This window comes from Plodia interpunctella, chromosome 19 (assembly GCF_027563975.2).
Source record: "Plodia interpunctella isolate USDA-ARS_2022_Savannah chromosome 19, ilPloInte3.2, whole genome shotgun sequence".
NCBI classification, from domain to species: Eukaryota; Metazoa; Arthropoda; class Insecta; order Lepidoptera; family Pyralidae; genus Plodia; species Plodia interpunctella.
In genome coordinates, this window is record NC_071312.1 from 6,549,025 (window position 1) to 6,566,335 (window position 17,311).

Genomic DNA, 17,311 nt, shown 5'->3' on the forward strand with positions numbered 1-17,311 from the left:
AGCTATGTTTACCTCTGTTTATTACTCTAGTCTCTACTGGTCAGTATCCATTTACATTGGGCGAGTCAATTCGCTAATCTACGTTATGCCGGCTTCATATTATTGTGGAAAAGTTCGTCGACCTTTAACGGATTCGGCATACAATTCTGTGTTATCACATTTTTCTCCATGTGTTTGGGCAAGTCTTATTCAGGCAAAAAGCTTGTTACAAAGCAAAGCATTGTATTAAAACTAGAGATTGATTAAACTTAAACTAGTTATAATAGAGTTGACTTATTTTTATTAGTTAATTTTAAAAATTAAATATACGGGAAAATTAACGACAAGCCTTTGCACAGCAATAGGCTTATAAAAGATGAATTTAGGACCGCACCAATTTTTCCAAATCAAGTCGTAACGGTTAAGCAACTATACTGTGTACTGAAAACTTCCTTTTTTACAGTCGGTTAAAAAGACTTGAATACTAGGCACAGTGTACTGTGTAGTACTACTTTCCCAGTTTGATCATGCCATGAAGGATGAACTGATAAGGTTATTTGCACCTTAATTGTGGTGCCGTGATGACGGCTAATTTCTGATGACTGATGATAGAAAATGAAACTCGAATTATAATGGAATTGTTAATACAATAACCATTAACGTCTCTCAATCGTCCTGTGGGCTTAAGCACGTTCCTTTATTTGACACACTTCCACGGCTAAACCGCTGGGCCGATTTTGATGACGTTTTGAATAGTTATAGATAAAGATCCGTGGTCAAACATACCGTGGACGGAGCTTATGGTAGTTAGTATACTTATGAAAATTTGCAAAATGGCAAGCAAGGTGAAGCTGAATGAAATGTTAAAAAAGTTTCTTGCTACGACAAAATATAATCTCGTAGCTAATTTCGTAGCGCTGCTACGAAAAAGATAAGACGGTGCTACGAAATCGTAGCACTTCTACAAATGCTATTGAGAACTCTTAAGAAAATATCGCTATCGACTTTTTAATTTTAAATCTAACTTTACCGTTTTCCGTGATAATTTATTGTCTTATATAATATATTAATCACATTACACAATTTATATCCTAACCAAGTTTGGTTGACGAACATTTCTGCTAGACATTGATTGATTTATTTCTTAAAATATTTAAAGGAACAAACTCGGTCTTGGCAGTACATTTTAGTGCACCTTAACATAAAAACAATAGGCTTCCTTACTGGGCGTGTGTTATGTTATAGTCTTCCTCTACAGTTAAGGCTTGTATCCGTACATGGATCGGGCAAGGTTCAGATTAGGCAAGTTTATTGACCGACCAAAAGTTTTTGTGAGCCTAAATTTGTTCCTTCAGGTTTTATGTATGGTGAATTTAAACTATGGAGAAGTAACGCGCTGCTTTGACGTAACAGAGCACGACGAAGCAATGTGGCAACCCTTAGCTTGATGTGTTATTTATATGGACTGTCCGTAAATGTTACATATTATGATGCCTTGTTAAAAAAAAATATTTATAATAACTCTCGTGTGTTTTTGATTTCAATTCACACAATGAACATGAGCACTCGCTAGATTTAATCTACTAATTCATGTATAGTGAAGCGGTGGTGGTGTAATGGTTAAGACGCTCGCCTGTGGATCAAAAGGTCCGAGGTTCGAATCCTACTCGTGCCACATGAGTTTGTATACCAATCTGACTCATGTATAGTAGTTTTCATCGGCCACCACTTGCTTCCGGTGAAGGAAAACAACGTGAGGAAACCTGCACACTGGTTGATTATTAACTTATGTGTGAAATGGAGAAGGCAATGGCAAACCACTCCATTACTAATGCCAAGAAAATTCACGTAATGACCACGACCCTCAGCCATGAGGAATATGACTATGAAGAAGAATTTCTATACCAGTAAACTACTTGTGTGTTTGTACGCCATTAGCAAACCGGTCCCATTATTAGAGTTTATCGGTTCTAGGGAAATGAAAATACAACTTATCTATTGCTTGCGAGTATCATTAACCATAGCACGTGCACTACTTGATTGGATATGTATTTATGTACACAGTTCAGACTTAATTTCACACAATGTTATGCCGGCTTCACAACATTACCGAATTGGATACATAAATAGATAAAAATATTTATTTGTTCTACGCGAAAGCCTGAACATTGCGTAAGTACCTAGTATATTTAAGTGCTTTTATTTACTTAATCCGCCGAAGTTTGGCGAACTGTTCACAGATAGTGTGGCAATAGGTGCTTAAGCGTTTGCTTGGGTTCGGTGGGTAAGCATAATGAACGAAGACATTTTCGAGTTGACGAATATAATTTGAAACTTTTTTATTTATTTGCATATCGGTAAGATGTCTTCATGGGACAGTAGCGTCGTAGCTGCTTCGCTCGAGTAAAACGATAATATGTTACGCCTATGTTACTCCTGAAGGTCTCATCTATCTCTGTGCCAAATTACATCAAAATCGGCCCACTAGTTTTTAAGTTTATTCATTACAAACAAAAAAAAACTAATATATTTTTTTACATCTATTATAGTATGGAAGTATGGATTTAGAAATACAATATACTTAAGTAACTTACATACTAATTAATATTATAATAAGTATTAAAAAAAAAACATCTAATTCTTCAACGCCGGTCTGGGAGCGAAGGGCAAACATAGAATGTGCCAGCTGCATCTCATCCCGCGTAAAAGTTAATCAAGGGAAAGGCATATAAATTGAAGATTCTTCTCATAGGCTTTATGTATAATATCAATTTCATCAGTATAAGCCTGCACCTAAATGTAGCGTTCGAATTTCGAACTCTGGGCTCTGTTTATCCCGTAATGGATGAAGATGTGATATTATTAAATATGTATCTATTTGTATTTAACGAACTCGACATAAATATTTTATTTAACTAACGAATATAGAACAGGAAGATTAGACAAAAAAAAATCATAACTAGTTACAATTGTTTTTGACAGCGTATAAAATGTATGCGTTATTTATGGTAATTAAAAAATAACGGGTTGCACTCCGGGAGTGCCGGCAGAAGTGTTGGAAGTTAAAACTTGAATATTAACGTTGTGCATTTTTGACGTCTTACAAATTGTCGATCGTCACGTGCCCTGACGCAAGTTTAACATTTTTTACCCATCACAAAAAGCGCACAACGCCGCTAAAGAAGTTTTCACTTCAAAACAACAGATTAAAAATAACTGGTCACGCCTAAGCAATTCGGATATCGATTTTAAAGCACCATCAATGATCGCATCTCTCAAAACCATTGTTTGCTATATTAACTGCCCATCAGAATTCAAATCGCGATTCTGTCTTGGACAGCCGATTGAAAATCGCCAGGTAGCTATGGAAGCTATATTATTCCATTGTCCACGTGTAATGTTTACACTCTATTTGGCGCCATGATAGGCGTTGTTAGAAGTAAGATGTATTATATTTAATCACCTCATACAAAAATACATCTAAAATTGCTATTTATCTCTCTCACTCTAACGTGTAATTCACGGCTGTGATTCCATCCATTGATTAGAAAAATTGTTGATTGAAATCATATGTCACATTATTTTCTACTGTTTTTCTCAATCATAAGTTAGCAATATCATAGCTTTTTAATATATTGATTTATTTTTTATCTTTACATTATTGCAAATCCACATCAACGCCTAATATTTAAAATACAATAAGCATTCGATTTGAGTACATAATAACGCGCATTTATTCGCTTAGTTGACTGATCCACAGGGGGCAGTCAAGGGAGAACTTATCAAGATAAACTGACAATGAGACCACCCACAATGGTCACTACCACCGAACATATGTACCGGATTAGTAGGTCCAACCCATAAAAATTAAATTGGTCGCATAAACATTGACCCAATGTCGCCATCGACAACCCACAATGCGTAGTTTAATCTCGTGTTATAGTTATAGCTTGCTTAAAATTCCGCAATGTATCCGTCATCGATTGGCCGCAAACTTTGATCCAACATGTGTTTAGCCGAATTGAGGCAAATGTGTGTTATCTGTTATCAATCTAGTAATTATAACTATAAAGGCTATAAAGAAGCGGTCCATTGGATTAATTGAATTTCTATTTAGCGTACCGAGTCTAAAAGTAATTTCTTAGTCAGCGGAATTGGGTGCCCTCATATCATATTGAAATTGCTAGAAAGAGAAAAGTGGTAAATATTTTTTTTTTATTCATTTAATTATTTATTACTTTACCAGTGGCCCGTTTGGGCTTGGCTTGGGTGGTATAAAAATAGATACTAACAGCCTATTCTCAGATCTACTGATTGATTATACATATTAAATTTCATCAAAACCTATAGTCAAGGAATTTATGTGTACCATGCCAACCATAAATACACCTAAAAAAATGCTCGACCTACTTGAAAAGTGCAGGCAACCAAACTATAAAAAGAACATTACAGTCATTATCCATATGTCAAAAAGTCAATTTACTAATGTCAAATTCTTGTAACAAAAACACACAAGGCAACAATCGTAACTGTAAAAAATTTACAAAAAATATGTAAAGTTAGGAAATCTGTGAAAGATCGCCGCGACGATGATAAATATACTGCAGATATTCGTTGCGGTGGTTACCTTCTTGCTGTTCCTCCTCAGACAGAAATGTCCGTTTTCACAAATACGTGTAAGTTGTTCTTTTTTTAGTAGGTACGTCAACAGCACTTCAATCTACCCAAAATCGCCTATCGCCCTATGACCCTTGCATAGAGGGTCCATGTAGGGTACTGAAATTCACCTTTTGTAATTGTCTTAATCTAAGGCAGGAATCTCTGTGTGTATCGTGCCTTATGCCGGCTAGACGTCATTATCGATAAACAGAGTTTACCATCATCTTTTAACGCAATTCACTTTGCGACTAACATCGCAAATACGTACCAATATACGTAATATTTAATACATTGAATAAGTTTCATTTTAGGTTCCTAAATTGAACTGAATCGTTCTGTAAAAGTTGATGGTAGGCCTGCAGTTCGCGAAACTTTAGCGGATTCGGTATACTTACACAAATATTGGTAAATAAAGTCTCTCATACAAGTTACTCCATGTTCGTGCATGCGAGTTCGGCGATAGTGTGTAGCCGACACAAGATTACGACATGGACATTTCAATGATCGTTTGCTCTAATTTACAGTCAAAATTGGGTAGACCCATATCCTACTATCAAGACTGTTCCAACGGCCAGGATAATTCAGACGATACAACCAACTACGTGGTGCTGCGACCCCGCTACGATTGGTCATCAACAAATAGATCAAGTATTATGCCTAAGCACAAACGTGATCCCCAAATAAGCGTCGACAATGAGGATATAGACTACCAACCATTGGATTAATATACTGATATAACAATATATTTATTCAACTGTAACAATTTATATATTCAACTGTATTTTAATTTTATTGAGAAATAATTTGATCCGATTAAGTATTTTATTTTAATCGATTAATACCAAAAACCCGACGGTTTAATAACCCTTATAAATGGGACAATAGGACATAGAGATATATTAAAACCTAAGCATCGAAATATTGTGAATGCTTTAAAAAATATATAAATATGAATAGTATATATCAAATACCATGACAACATTATATTATCCAACTGTCAAGTAGTAGAGACACACATCTCCACACAAAACATTTGTGTTTGAGTGTACAAGTAGAAAGTACTTATCTCTGGGGAATAAAAGCCTAGTTTTTTTCAAAAGTGCCTCTACAGGGAAAGTGTACCTTTCCTTATTATCCAATTCTATACATACTTTGAAGATAATTCGTGATTGTGACATATGACGACTGAAAGTTTTCTGATTGTGCCTGGAGTTTCCTTCAGAGCATTTTTGCTATAACTACGAGCACCACTATCAAAAATATCGAAAAGATCTTTATCGCTCATCAACATCATCTAGTCAATATTGAATCACAGTTTCCCACGAAATAAAAATGTATATTCTAATAAAAAAAATATTTAATAAACTAGTAAAACTGTTAGGAAATTGTATGTAAATAATTCAGATTCAAGTTGGATGTCTTGTGGGTGAGGTGTAGCATCGCCTTCGTGCAGGAACCATCAGGAAACGAGCGTTCTTTTTGTAATACGGGCATGCTGGCTCATCGCACCCAAGCACCTCTGCCTCGTGTACAGTGGGGCCTCTCCTTTGTAACAATTCGTCGCCTAATATTAACCTTCTGGCACATGACAGCAGACAGGGCCCACAAAAAGCAACCGCACATATAGCAGCTATGAACTCCAGCAAAAACATTACACCTTCAAACCACATCCTCGCAATCTTGTAAAGCTGCCATGTGGAAAATATTTAATAATGTAATCGGAAATATACACGCCGCAAGCGATTGGATTTGGTGATTGTTTCTAGAAGTAAAATGATCATCAAATTAAAATTATTTTTCGGAATTAACTCTATAAATAAAAAAAGTGACAAAATTTTACTTAAAAGTCAAATTAAAGTGTCATACAAAAGTAACGTCAAGCAAAACCTCACTTTCATATTTTTCGTATAAAGAAGGCTCTCCATCATTCTGAGATAGGTAGAAGAGGTAGAATAAAAGATTTTTGGGTGAATGTTGTATGTATTTAACTACCCGAGTTATTGTGTACCCATGGGTTAACACCAAAAAAAGATGTTTGTATTAGAAATAATGCATGAGAAGAAACGGGGGTGAGCGCTGACATCCTTATGTCCCTAATCACGTGACACTTTGTATGAGATTAGCCAGATTGGGTCAGGAAATTGTATGTAAGTATGTATATACATATATATGTGGCCGTCCAAATCAAAAGGGACCTTTTGGCGGCTGGCACTTAGGTTTATTGCCGTTGTTCGAATACAAAACAACGGCAATAATGGCATAAGTGCCGGGCGCCATAAGGTCCCTTTTGATTTGCACGGCCACATATGTAGAAATCACGTTTAACTCATTTACATTTCACAACTCAACAAAGATCGATGTAATATACTGTTTATAATAATCCTCTCTTTAACTATTCGATATTTTGCCCAATTTGTCCATAAATGTCGTACCTAACTGTCCGACTAGTGTCCGACATTCAAGGGCAAAATGTCAAGCATTTTGCAACTATTTTCGAATCTCTATCGAGATATGTCAACAAGTGTCATTGTCTATCAAGCAAGCAATCACTGTCACTGGGAAGTTGTCAATGTCAGCTTAATGTCAGTGGATGGAATGAAGTTCTAAATTCCAAGCGGAATTTTAATTTTAAAATAAATAAAAAATAATCATGTTATTATTGCTTAGTCAAATTATTTGATTTATTAGTGCTTGCTTTTCAGCAAACTTTATACTTTGTATAAACTGTAGAATATTGGTTGCAAAATGCGGGGAAAAATAGTAGCTGGGTAAGTGCTTATAAGACAAAATCAAATCATGTGAGAATAGCCTAGTAGCTAGAATATAGGTACCTAAAAATTAAATTTAGGCAACTTACGGACATTCTATCACAAGCATAATTTATGTGCCATGGCCCATGGCATAAATAAAATTTCAGTGTTTTTATTATTATTACCACAGCTTGTTAATCACTAACTATACAAGAGCAGAAATTACTAATCTAAATTAAAAATATATTCAATTCAATAATGAGTCAAAGTTGAGGCTTTAAAATCACAATAAAACTGACCATACATGTACACTTTTATGAAATAGAAATAAATTTATTCATAGCATACAAATATACAGCACAGAAAATGAACAAAATTGTAATATTACAAAGGTACATTAAATATGCTACAAAAGGGTACCACTTTTTAATTTATATCACCTTTAGTCTAAGTCAGACCTTTCAAATATCCCAGTTGATGTTAAATCTTGGACACAATTGTTCAATTGAAGTAATTACATTTGCCACACTTTGTGATTATGACTGATTATCTGATTAGTGATGGTCACACTTTATTTGAAAGGCTGTGTCATTAACACAATCATCAGTCAGTTTGAGTGTGTAATACTTGTATTATAATATTCAGAAATGACTGAGGAATCTGTCAATAAAATGATGAGGCCTGTGATGCATTGCGGTCAGTTACAGAGGTGTATGTAAATTATGAAATGTTATTTTATACCTACAGTAGTAACAAAAACAAAATTCTTCTTGACCTTTATTCTTATGTGGGGTCAGCACAGAATGTTAACTTTCTTTCTTTTCAAATTCATATGTTTTTATGCAAATTTAGGTAAAACAAAGATTTTGGACAATAATAGTATAGCTACATTTTACCTTTCAGTAGTCACTACAATACAAGTCAAATAGTTAAATGTGCATATTCCCTTTCAATTCCATATACCTATCAATTAAGTCATATTTAATTATAAAAATTAGCAATTTATAAACTCATAGAGAGATTCTCATAAATACTATAATAGACCTTATGTTTCGAGTGTGCTAATTGCTAACACTAGATTCATTATTGAATAGTCGGCTAAAGGCCTCTGACAGTACTTTTGATGACTACCTACTGTGTCTAGTGGCAAGTCTATGTCTTACTTAGTTTAAATTACATTTAAGTAATACAAATTAATAATGATGTCTGTGTTTCAGGGTAGTAACTGTGTCTTGCTTGCTGCTCATATTGGTGTTTGCGAGAATCTACCAGAAGCTGTTGACGGCTTACGAGCAATCTGGAAAACTTGTTGAAACCGAATATGCTTGGTTAGTAACTAATGTATTTCTATACTAATATGACTACTTCATTGAAAAATAATGGACCGTTTTGGAAAACAGATTTTATTTTCATGGAACAAAAAGGAAAGCTGACTTATCTTTCCCAATAAATAAAACTGAAGAGTATGTTTGTACTTGTTAATCTCTAGAACTATTGCAATTTAAAATAATATTTCTGCTTATAATGGCTATATTCATGTGGTAGGCAATAAACTATCCAGAATCTTGGAATGGCCTTTGACACCAAGATATGAGTTAATATCTTTCCAAATTATCTAAAAGTGAGTCTGTTCAAATATTATTATTAATATACTTCCATTCTGCATTTTCAGGGTGATTCTTCTGTTGCTGAATTTAGCTGGCTATGCAATTATTCTTCTACCTGGATTAATATTGTACAAATATTTGGACAAATCAAATTATTTTGATAAAATTGGTGAGTTGACAAACAACAAAATTGATTACATAGTTTTCACAAGTATAAAATTAGTTTTGACATAATCCACATACATTATAGGACTAAAAATTTCACCTTAATTATGATTACATATTTTGAGTCCTATAAAACATGTTATCATTTATAAAATATTTTCTACCATACTTTAAAATACATATGCTCCTACCCGGCAAGATGACATTCAATAAAAAATGAACTTTAAAGCATTCTCTGAAGACATACTTTACATTGACAACATATTAGTGGACTTCTCTATGTCAACTCTACATCTACAGAGGACTCATGTGAGAAGGGTGCTGATATTTTAAATCTCACTTTTCATTGAACCTCAGCATGCCGGTGGAGTGGTCAATTATTTGAATATGTATTCCAGGCACTAAGACTAGCTGTATATACCGATCACTGTTTGCGTGTTTCGGAGATCCGGGGGAGAAAATACCAGAGTCTGTGAAGGCTCAACGGGCGGAGGAGACTCCAAGGAAAGAGGCATTGGAATTAGCATTCTGTTTCATCGGCCTCATGGGCGCTTATCTCATATGGGGCCTCCTGCAAGAGAAGATTATGACACAGGTAATTATACCATTAGCGCGTAGGCATGTTGCTGAAACGCTTGTGGTGTTGTTTCGCCTTAGGATAGGACCAATCCATATTGTGGAAATCGTATGAAGTGTAGTCATTTCATACGAGGGACTCATAGCCATGGCAGCTGATAAGCAACAATAACAATGACAAAGAGGCAGACCGGATAACTGAGTTTATCTTAATATATATGTTCGGTAGGTGGTCGTGTTCTAGGGCGGAATGAAACGCCACAAAACATTTTATTAGAAAGAATTGAAATAAAAATGATAATTCCACAAATAGGTATAAAAAAGTTTAGTCAAATAGCTGAAACAGCGTATTGTCACCAGACATACGTGATGCCGGACGGGGCCCTGGTCCGCTTCAACGAGTCGCAGTTCCTGGTGTTCGTGAACCGGCTGTCCGCGCTGCTGCTGGCGCTGTGCAGGCTGCTGTACTCGCGGCAGCCGCTGGTCTGCGCGCCGCTGTACAAGTTCTCATATTGTTCGCTCACGAACATCATCAGCGCCTGGTGTCAGTATGAAGCGCTCAAGTATGTCAGCTTTCCTACACAGGTTGGTTGCAGTTTGATAATGCTTACTCCTACATATGTTGATGACATTCTTTCTTTTCTTTCTTTCACACACTATGCCACTGAATTTGATTGATTATATACAGAATTATATTATTGCTAGCTGCATCCCGCGGTGTTACCCGCGTAATTATTTAAAAAAATACGTCTTTACGCATCGTATCTGTCATGTACTTACAAAACTTTCACAACTACTTACCGATATACGATATTGTGCATAAAGGCGAAGCTTTTCTGAATGATTACGCGGGTAACACCACGGGATACAGGTAGTATATAATTGTGTCATTCAATCCAAGCTATCATTTACATACAAACTTCCACCTTTATTATTAATTTGTGTGTGAAATGGAGAAGGCAATGGCAAACCACTCCATTAATAATGCCAAGAAAGTTGTTGTTTGTGTTTAATTACACGTAATAACCACGACCCTCAGGCATGAGGAATACGACATGAAAGAGAATATATTGCAAAAATTCGAACTAATGTATTTTTTAATAATTTTGTGAGCTCGTTGCTCTATGGCGGTTGAAGAAACTAAAAAAATAACAGATGTTTTTCAATGCTAGTATAGCTTATCTTTGCAGGTGCTATCAAAGTCGTGTAAGGTGATACCAGTCATGCTGATGGGGAAAGTGATCTCGCGCAAGAAGTACGAACTGTACGAATACGTCACAGCGGTCATGATCTCGCTGGGAATGATGCTGTTCATATTCGGCAGTCATGACGATAATGGAGGTAATAAAATAAAAGTAAATTTATAGACTTTCGCGGGTCTAGTGGAAGAAATTTGTATGGAAATCAGAACTACTTAGCTTAGTAGTACCTTATTTAGCTTCATACCTTAACTATCAACCCGAGGCGTCGCTCAAAATGCTTCGATTTACGATTTTGATCAAAAAAAAAACCAAGAAAACTAAATAAATAAAAATAAATATATTAGGACAAATCACACAGATTGAGTTACCCCCATGTGTTATGGAATACTAACTCAACAATACTATATTTATAACAAATACATATATAGATAAACATCCAAGACCCGGGCCAATTAGAAAAAGATCATTTTCCATCATGACCCGTCCGGGTATCGAACCCGGGACCTCTCGGTTCGGAGGCAAGCACTTTACCACTGCGCCACCGAGGTTGTCAAAAACTACTATATATATATAAGTATAGATTATGGATGAGTGTAATCAAATGAGATGAGAAAATCTGGCTCAATCCTGCACGTGGCAGATTGCATCTCATACAAAGTGGCAGATTGGGTCGGAAACATGATGAGTGACAAAAGATATCAGCGCTTTGCCTCGTTTGCATGAGCGAAATGAAAGATACGACGGGATCTATAGCTTTTTCTGTCTATGACCTTGAATATATCGACTGTATTGTTTCCAGTGTCAACAGTGACCACGATGTCCGGCCTAACCCTTCTAGCCTTATACATAATGTGCGACAGCTTCACGTCCTCGTGGCAGAGTGCCTTGTTCACTCGCTACGGCTGCTCCTCGCTGCAAATGTTGTGCGCCGTCAATCTGTTCTCGGTGTGTCTCACCGCCTCCGCCTTGCTGCAGCACGCGGGCTCCGCCCACTATCTGCGCCTGTTGCAGGTAAATGACGTGTCACTTATATCATGTTACGTGTTTTGATACATAAAGAAAATTCACTTTTTCACCTGAGTGTTTTCTTCCTCGGCCCAGGATTCACATTTACACTTTTTCTTTTCCACTTTGTACAGAGTCTCTCTCTCTCTCTTATATTTTCGTGTTCATATTTCTTGCGGTGTGACGGTGTGAAGTCTGGGACCAGTGCAAAAAATAAACCATCAAATTTTGTAGATTCTGATGTTCTTTCACTAGACCACCGCCCGTAGCGCCATCATATTGTTATCTGACACATAAAACAATTGCTAGATAATCTGTATGTAGCTATATAGCTACATACAGTTATACAGTTACAGATATATAACTGTATAACTGTATGTCGTGATCTGCTGTATAACTGATCGTGCTGTATACATAATACATGACATAGCAAACATATATACTACATAGATGACTTATGAAACACAATATACACAATATTTATTAATATTTCCAATGACACATAGGCACATAAGATATTTTATATAGTCTCAATGACGACGAAACGTCCGAAGTGTAGAAGGTACGTGCGCGTGTAATACCTGTTTCAATCAATATAAAAGTCGTTGGGCTCCAGACGCCGATGTTCGTGTGGGACTGCCTGCTGCTGTCGCTGAGCTCGACGCTGGGCCAGCTGCTCATCTACCGCACCATCGCCCGGTTCGGGGCCGTGGTGTTCACCGTCATCATGACCGTCAGGCAGGTGAGTGTCGGTTTATTTTTTTTTTTAATGAAAACTTCTTTGGCGTTGTGCACTTTTTGTGACGGGTAAAAAAATGTTTAACTCGCGTCAGGACACGTGACCATGATCGAAAATTCGTAAGACGTCAAAAGTGCACAAAACGTTAATATTCAAGTTTTCACTTCTACCGACACTCCCGGAGTGCAACACGTTTTTTTTTTTTCATCTGCACTCGTATTACAATCGTAATATGTTTCCGTATACACTTTGACCATGCACTTATGTACTAACATTGTTATATGTGGTCGTTCAAATCAATAGGGACCTTATGGCGGCTGGCACTTAGGTCTTTATTGCCGTTGTTCGAATACAAAACAACGGCAATAATGGCGTAAGTGCCGGGCGCCATAAGGTCCCTTTTGATTTGGACGGCCACATAATTATTGTGAAAACAATTTTATAATTTGGTTGATTACGTGAAAAAGTGCCTGTGAAGGTCTCTCCTGAAAAAATGATGAGATTTTGATTTTGTAGTTTGTGATTTTTCTGACATCTCATTTCAATAGAAGGCTTCAATATAGGATTTTATTTCCTAATTTCCAATACAACTAATTAAATATATTTTTTCTTTCAGGCGGTGGCGATCCTTCTGTCATGTATAGTCTATGGCCACTACATATTCCCGAGCGGTATTGTAGGCATAATTCTAGTATTCCTAGCTATATTCTTAGGTGTCTATTGCCGACAGCGCACGCGCAAACGAAGAGCTGCCAATGTTTAGTCAGAGGATATAAAAATAGACCTTAATGTATTGTAATAAGGTTTAATATTTACAGATCTGTCAATGTCTAATTTTATTTATTGGTTTCTGTGAATTCGAAATATCAAAAATATAGCTAATCAAAATTAGATCTTGGTGCATTTATTAAAGTTTAAAATTGACAAGCGTGTCGATGTCTAATAGTCTGTATAAAACCTTCCATTGAAAATCTTTTAAAGATCGAAAGTTGTTTAGCTAGTCTAAAAATCCGTGTATTCCTTTAATAACTATATATTGTTATAATAAATCAAATATGTTGACATTGCAAAGATTGAAAATTGTCAATGATTTGTCAAAATGATATATGAAAAGACTTGATTTCTTTTGATTTTTTTATTTTCAAAATAGCCAACAACCAAAAAAAGGAAAAGATTGTGAAATAAAATAGAAATACCATTTTGTATATTAGGTATATGTAGTTGAGTTATTTGAATATTGAAAAATCGACTTTAGAATTAATTTTTGAAGTAAAAATTATGTTTTTATATTGAAGATACTATAGTAGCGTCTTCAATATACGAAAGTATTATAAAATCTAAAAATATCAACCAATTACGAAAAAATATTTAAATATTTTAAAGTGTTAAGTGAATTATAAAAAAGTGAGTTTCAAAACATACTTCATTTTTAAGTCAAGCGGAAAAATTGTTATGACTTTATTTATCGTCCTATGTCGTAATTTCAACACTGTGGGATGTATTTTATTCTTACAAGAAGCGGGGTATAATATAATGCCTTTTTAAATAGAGTCCATTTCCGCTTGCCCGAAAAATTGAGTCTAATAAATTTAATTATCATTTCATACATGTCGTTCACTCAAATAAATGATAATACATATCAGTTCAGAACGAATGAAATGAAATAATGTTCATAAGAAATTGAAAAAAGTGAAAATCGATTTTCTTTGAAAAAAGATACGGAATACTTGACATACGGAAGATATCCTAAAATTGTTCCGTTTTATTTTTGAGCTACAAAGCTTAAATATTTTCTGTGTGTTTTGTAAAGGGCTTTGTTGATATTGGTTCTTCTGTCCTGGCAATTATTCTTTGACATTTGTATGGTGTATTTAATAGACAATATATAATGCACAAGTGATTTTGACACGAGTTCTTCTAGATCATGTATCTGCATACCAAATACGTTATTTTTTTAGTGAATAGCTTATATAATTATTAGATATTTTTTATTTCATTACCATTATGCAGATTATTTTAACATATTACACGAAAGTAGTTCAAACTACGGTATAATTTTACTGGAATAGAATCAATTATACGTAAAGTTTTCTTAATATAATTATTTTTAACCAACATTACTAATTATAGTCCCTATATTTTTGGTTTTAATGAATAAAATATAAAATACTGTAACACCATTCTCGAAACACATACAGTATTTTTTTACGTTTAAATTAATAAAACGTATTATTTTTGATTTGTAAAACATCTTCTGCTCATTTATATGTTGGAAGGTACTTATGTTACTGCATACATCGAATTAACCTTATTAACCGCCGCAGTCTATTTACCTACCTAAAAACACTAAAGCGGCAAGTTACGGTACCTACCTTGGGTATCTTGACGACCTCGGTGGCGCAGTTTTAAAGTGCTTGCCTCTGAACCGAGAGGTCCCGGGTTCGATCCCCGGTCGGGTCATGATGGAAAATGATCTTTTTCTGATTGGCCCGGGTCTTGGATGTTTATCTATATATGTATTTGTTATAAAATATAGTATCGTTGAGTTAGTACCATAGCACAAGTCTCGAACTTACTTTGGGGCTAGCTCAATCTGTGTGATTTGCCCTAATATATTTATTTATTTTATATTATTTAGTTGTATGTTTACGATAACGTTTTTGTGTTTTTTATGCGTGACCCGGCGGTTTAAAAGGTTGAGGGCGCAAATGTACTTCACGCCACAGCTGAAGTAATTACGACTTTTTGGTTATGTGTTTAAGGACCTTTTTTCTTTGCAGCAAAAGTAATAGAGAATTACCTGTACTATTACATTCCCTGTAAAACTGCAGTACGTATACTGTTGCCTCTTTAGTTAGCTTATAACCGTTTTATTCATAAACAGGTATGGAACGCTCAAAACTTTTTTAGTTTAAATAATATGTTTTGTCTCGTTCTTTCAAGCATTATAATCTGAGAGGCAAAATACATTTTTACAATATTACTTATTATATACTTTTTATGAATAAGATTGCTGGATTTTAAATGACTTTGGTATAATGAGAAAGACCAAAAGATTGCTGTGATTTCTAGTTGAATGAAGTAGATTATTGTAACGACTACTTATCGGACGTGTTGAAGTTACGCCCTAGAGTTTAATACAGCTACAAGTGTCATAACTTGGTACACTACCATTTTTTCTTACGAGTCCTTACATGTAAACAGTCTTTATAGTACCTATCGTGTATTTTTGAAGTGAAAACTTCTTTAGCGGCGTTGTGCACTTTTAGTGATGGGTAAAAAATGTTACACTCGCGTCAGGACACGTGACAATCTCGAAAATTCGTAAGACGTCAAAAATGCACAACTTCATTCAAGTTTTCACTTCTACACTCCCGAAGTGCAAACCGTTTTTTTGTGTGTATTTCATACTAGCTTTAGCCCGCGGCTTCGCTCGCGTTTACTTCATACGTTCGCCCATACTTTATTATTGTCAATATGTAAGGTATCGCAATGAAACCTATGCCAGATTTTTAGTTAGGTAGACCATCCGCTATATAACTGTGAACCCCATCCAATTCCATCCAGTAGATTTCGCGTGATGCGCAAACAAATAGACAAAAATTAAAAAAGAAATGTTATGGCTTCTATTAGTGCCCTCAAAGTCCATAATTGTTTTTAAATACACCAAATCTCCTATGTACAGACATACCTCGCTTACAGTTTTATTATATGTATAAATGAAAGTAAGTTTCTAAAAAGTCTATTTTAATTTATATTGTAGTAAAATCATAAAAAGACATGGTAAGATTGCTTACATAATATAAGACTTATAAGAAAAAACGGAGTTTGCGCTGCATTGTTTCTGGACTTGGTGTATTGTAAATAAGAAAAGGTTGTTTGTTGACGTGAATTTGATATGTTGATGTATTGGACAGAATTTGTATTTGTCGGAAGATTGTCATTTGACAATGACGACCATCATGTCGAACAGATAGTTAAGAAATTGTTTTAAGAATAAATACTACACTATACTCCATTTCTGAGGCATACGAAAAAATATAGTGACGTGTTTGGAATGTTTATTTCTGCATTCGCATTTATTGCCATCTCGCTTTCACAATAGAGAAAGCGTCGCTTTCTCCGTCCTTCATTGAGCGGAATATAATAGAATTTTATTATTAAACATTAATCATGTTTGGGTTCCGGATATTACATTGAGCTGTACTTATTAGTATATTTATTTTAATGAATTGACATTTAATGTATTTTGTAACAGTATATTTCATTACATATCGCTCATATTTTTGTTTCACGGGTCAGTAAAACCCAAAATGAGATGTGAATAGATAGGTTGTGTGTCCTAGTAGATATTGTGAAAAATATATTCGAGTTACTGTATTTTTTGTTGTTTTCTTTGCTTGTTTTCTCAACGTTTTCTCAGTTTCTTCTTCAACTGTAAAGCGTCGGAGTAAACTGTAATATAGTCACTTGGCACGGTTTTCGGCATCCTAAGTTGTCAGACCATTTACATTCATATCTTCTTGTGGAATGATCGTAATCATGCGCAGTGCCACAAGGATTATAAATTCTTGAGTTCTCCTACAACCCCTAAGTAGTATTAAGGAATTATATCTTCCCAAAGAGGTT

At 35.1% G+C, this 17,311-nt stretch overlaps 1 protein-coding gene and 1 long non-coding RNA gene across 2 annotated transcripts; both read left to right on the forward strand.

The window, feature by feature from the left end:
• Window positions 1–3,244: 3,244 nt before the first annotated feature.
• On the forward strand, window positions 3,245–5,451 carry LOC128678367 (uncharacterized). The gene is made up of 2 exons (XR_008405635.1): window positions 3,245–4,655; window positions 5,163–5,451. It is a non-coding gene; the product is annotated as an uncharacterized LOC128678367 (long non-coding RNA).
• A 1,753-nt stretch (window positions 5,452–7,204) lies between these two features.
• On the forward strand, window positions 7,205–17,062 carry sll (slalom). Its single transcript, XM_053759972.1, has 9 exons — window positions 7,205–7,406; window positions 8,606–8,716; window positions 9,061–9,164; window positions 9,559–9,755; window positions 10,097–10,321; window positions 10,927–11,077; window positions 11,738–11,949; window positions 12,560–12,685; window positions 13,299–17,062. Exons 1-9 carry the CDS (start codon window positions 7,384–7,386, stop codon window positions 13,443–13,445), a joined length of 1,296 nt encoding a protein of 431 aa, XP_053615947.1. The 5' UTR covers window positions 7,205–7,383; the 3' UTR covers window positions 13,446–17,062.
• The last annotated feature ends 249 nt before the right edge of the window (window positions 17,063–17,311 follow it).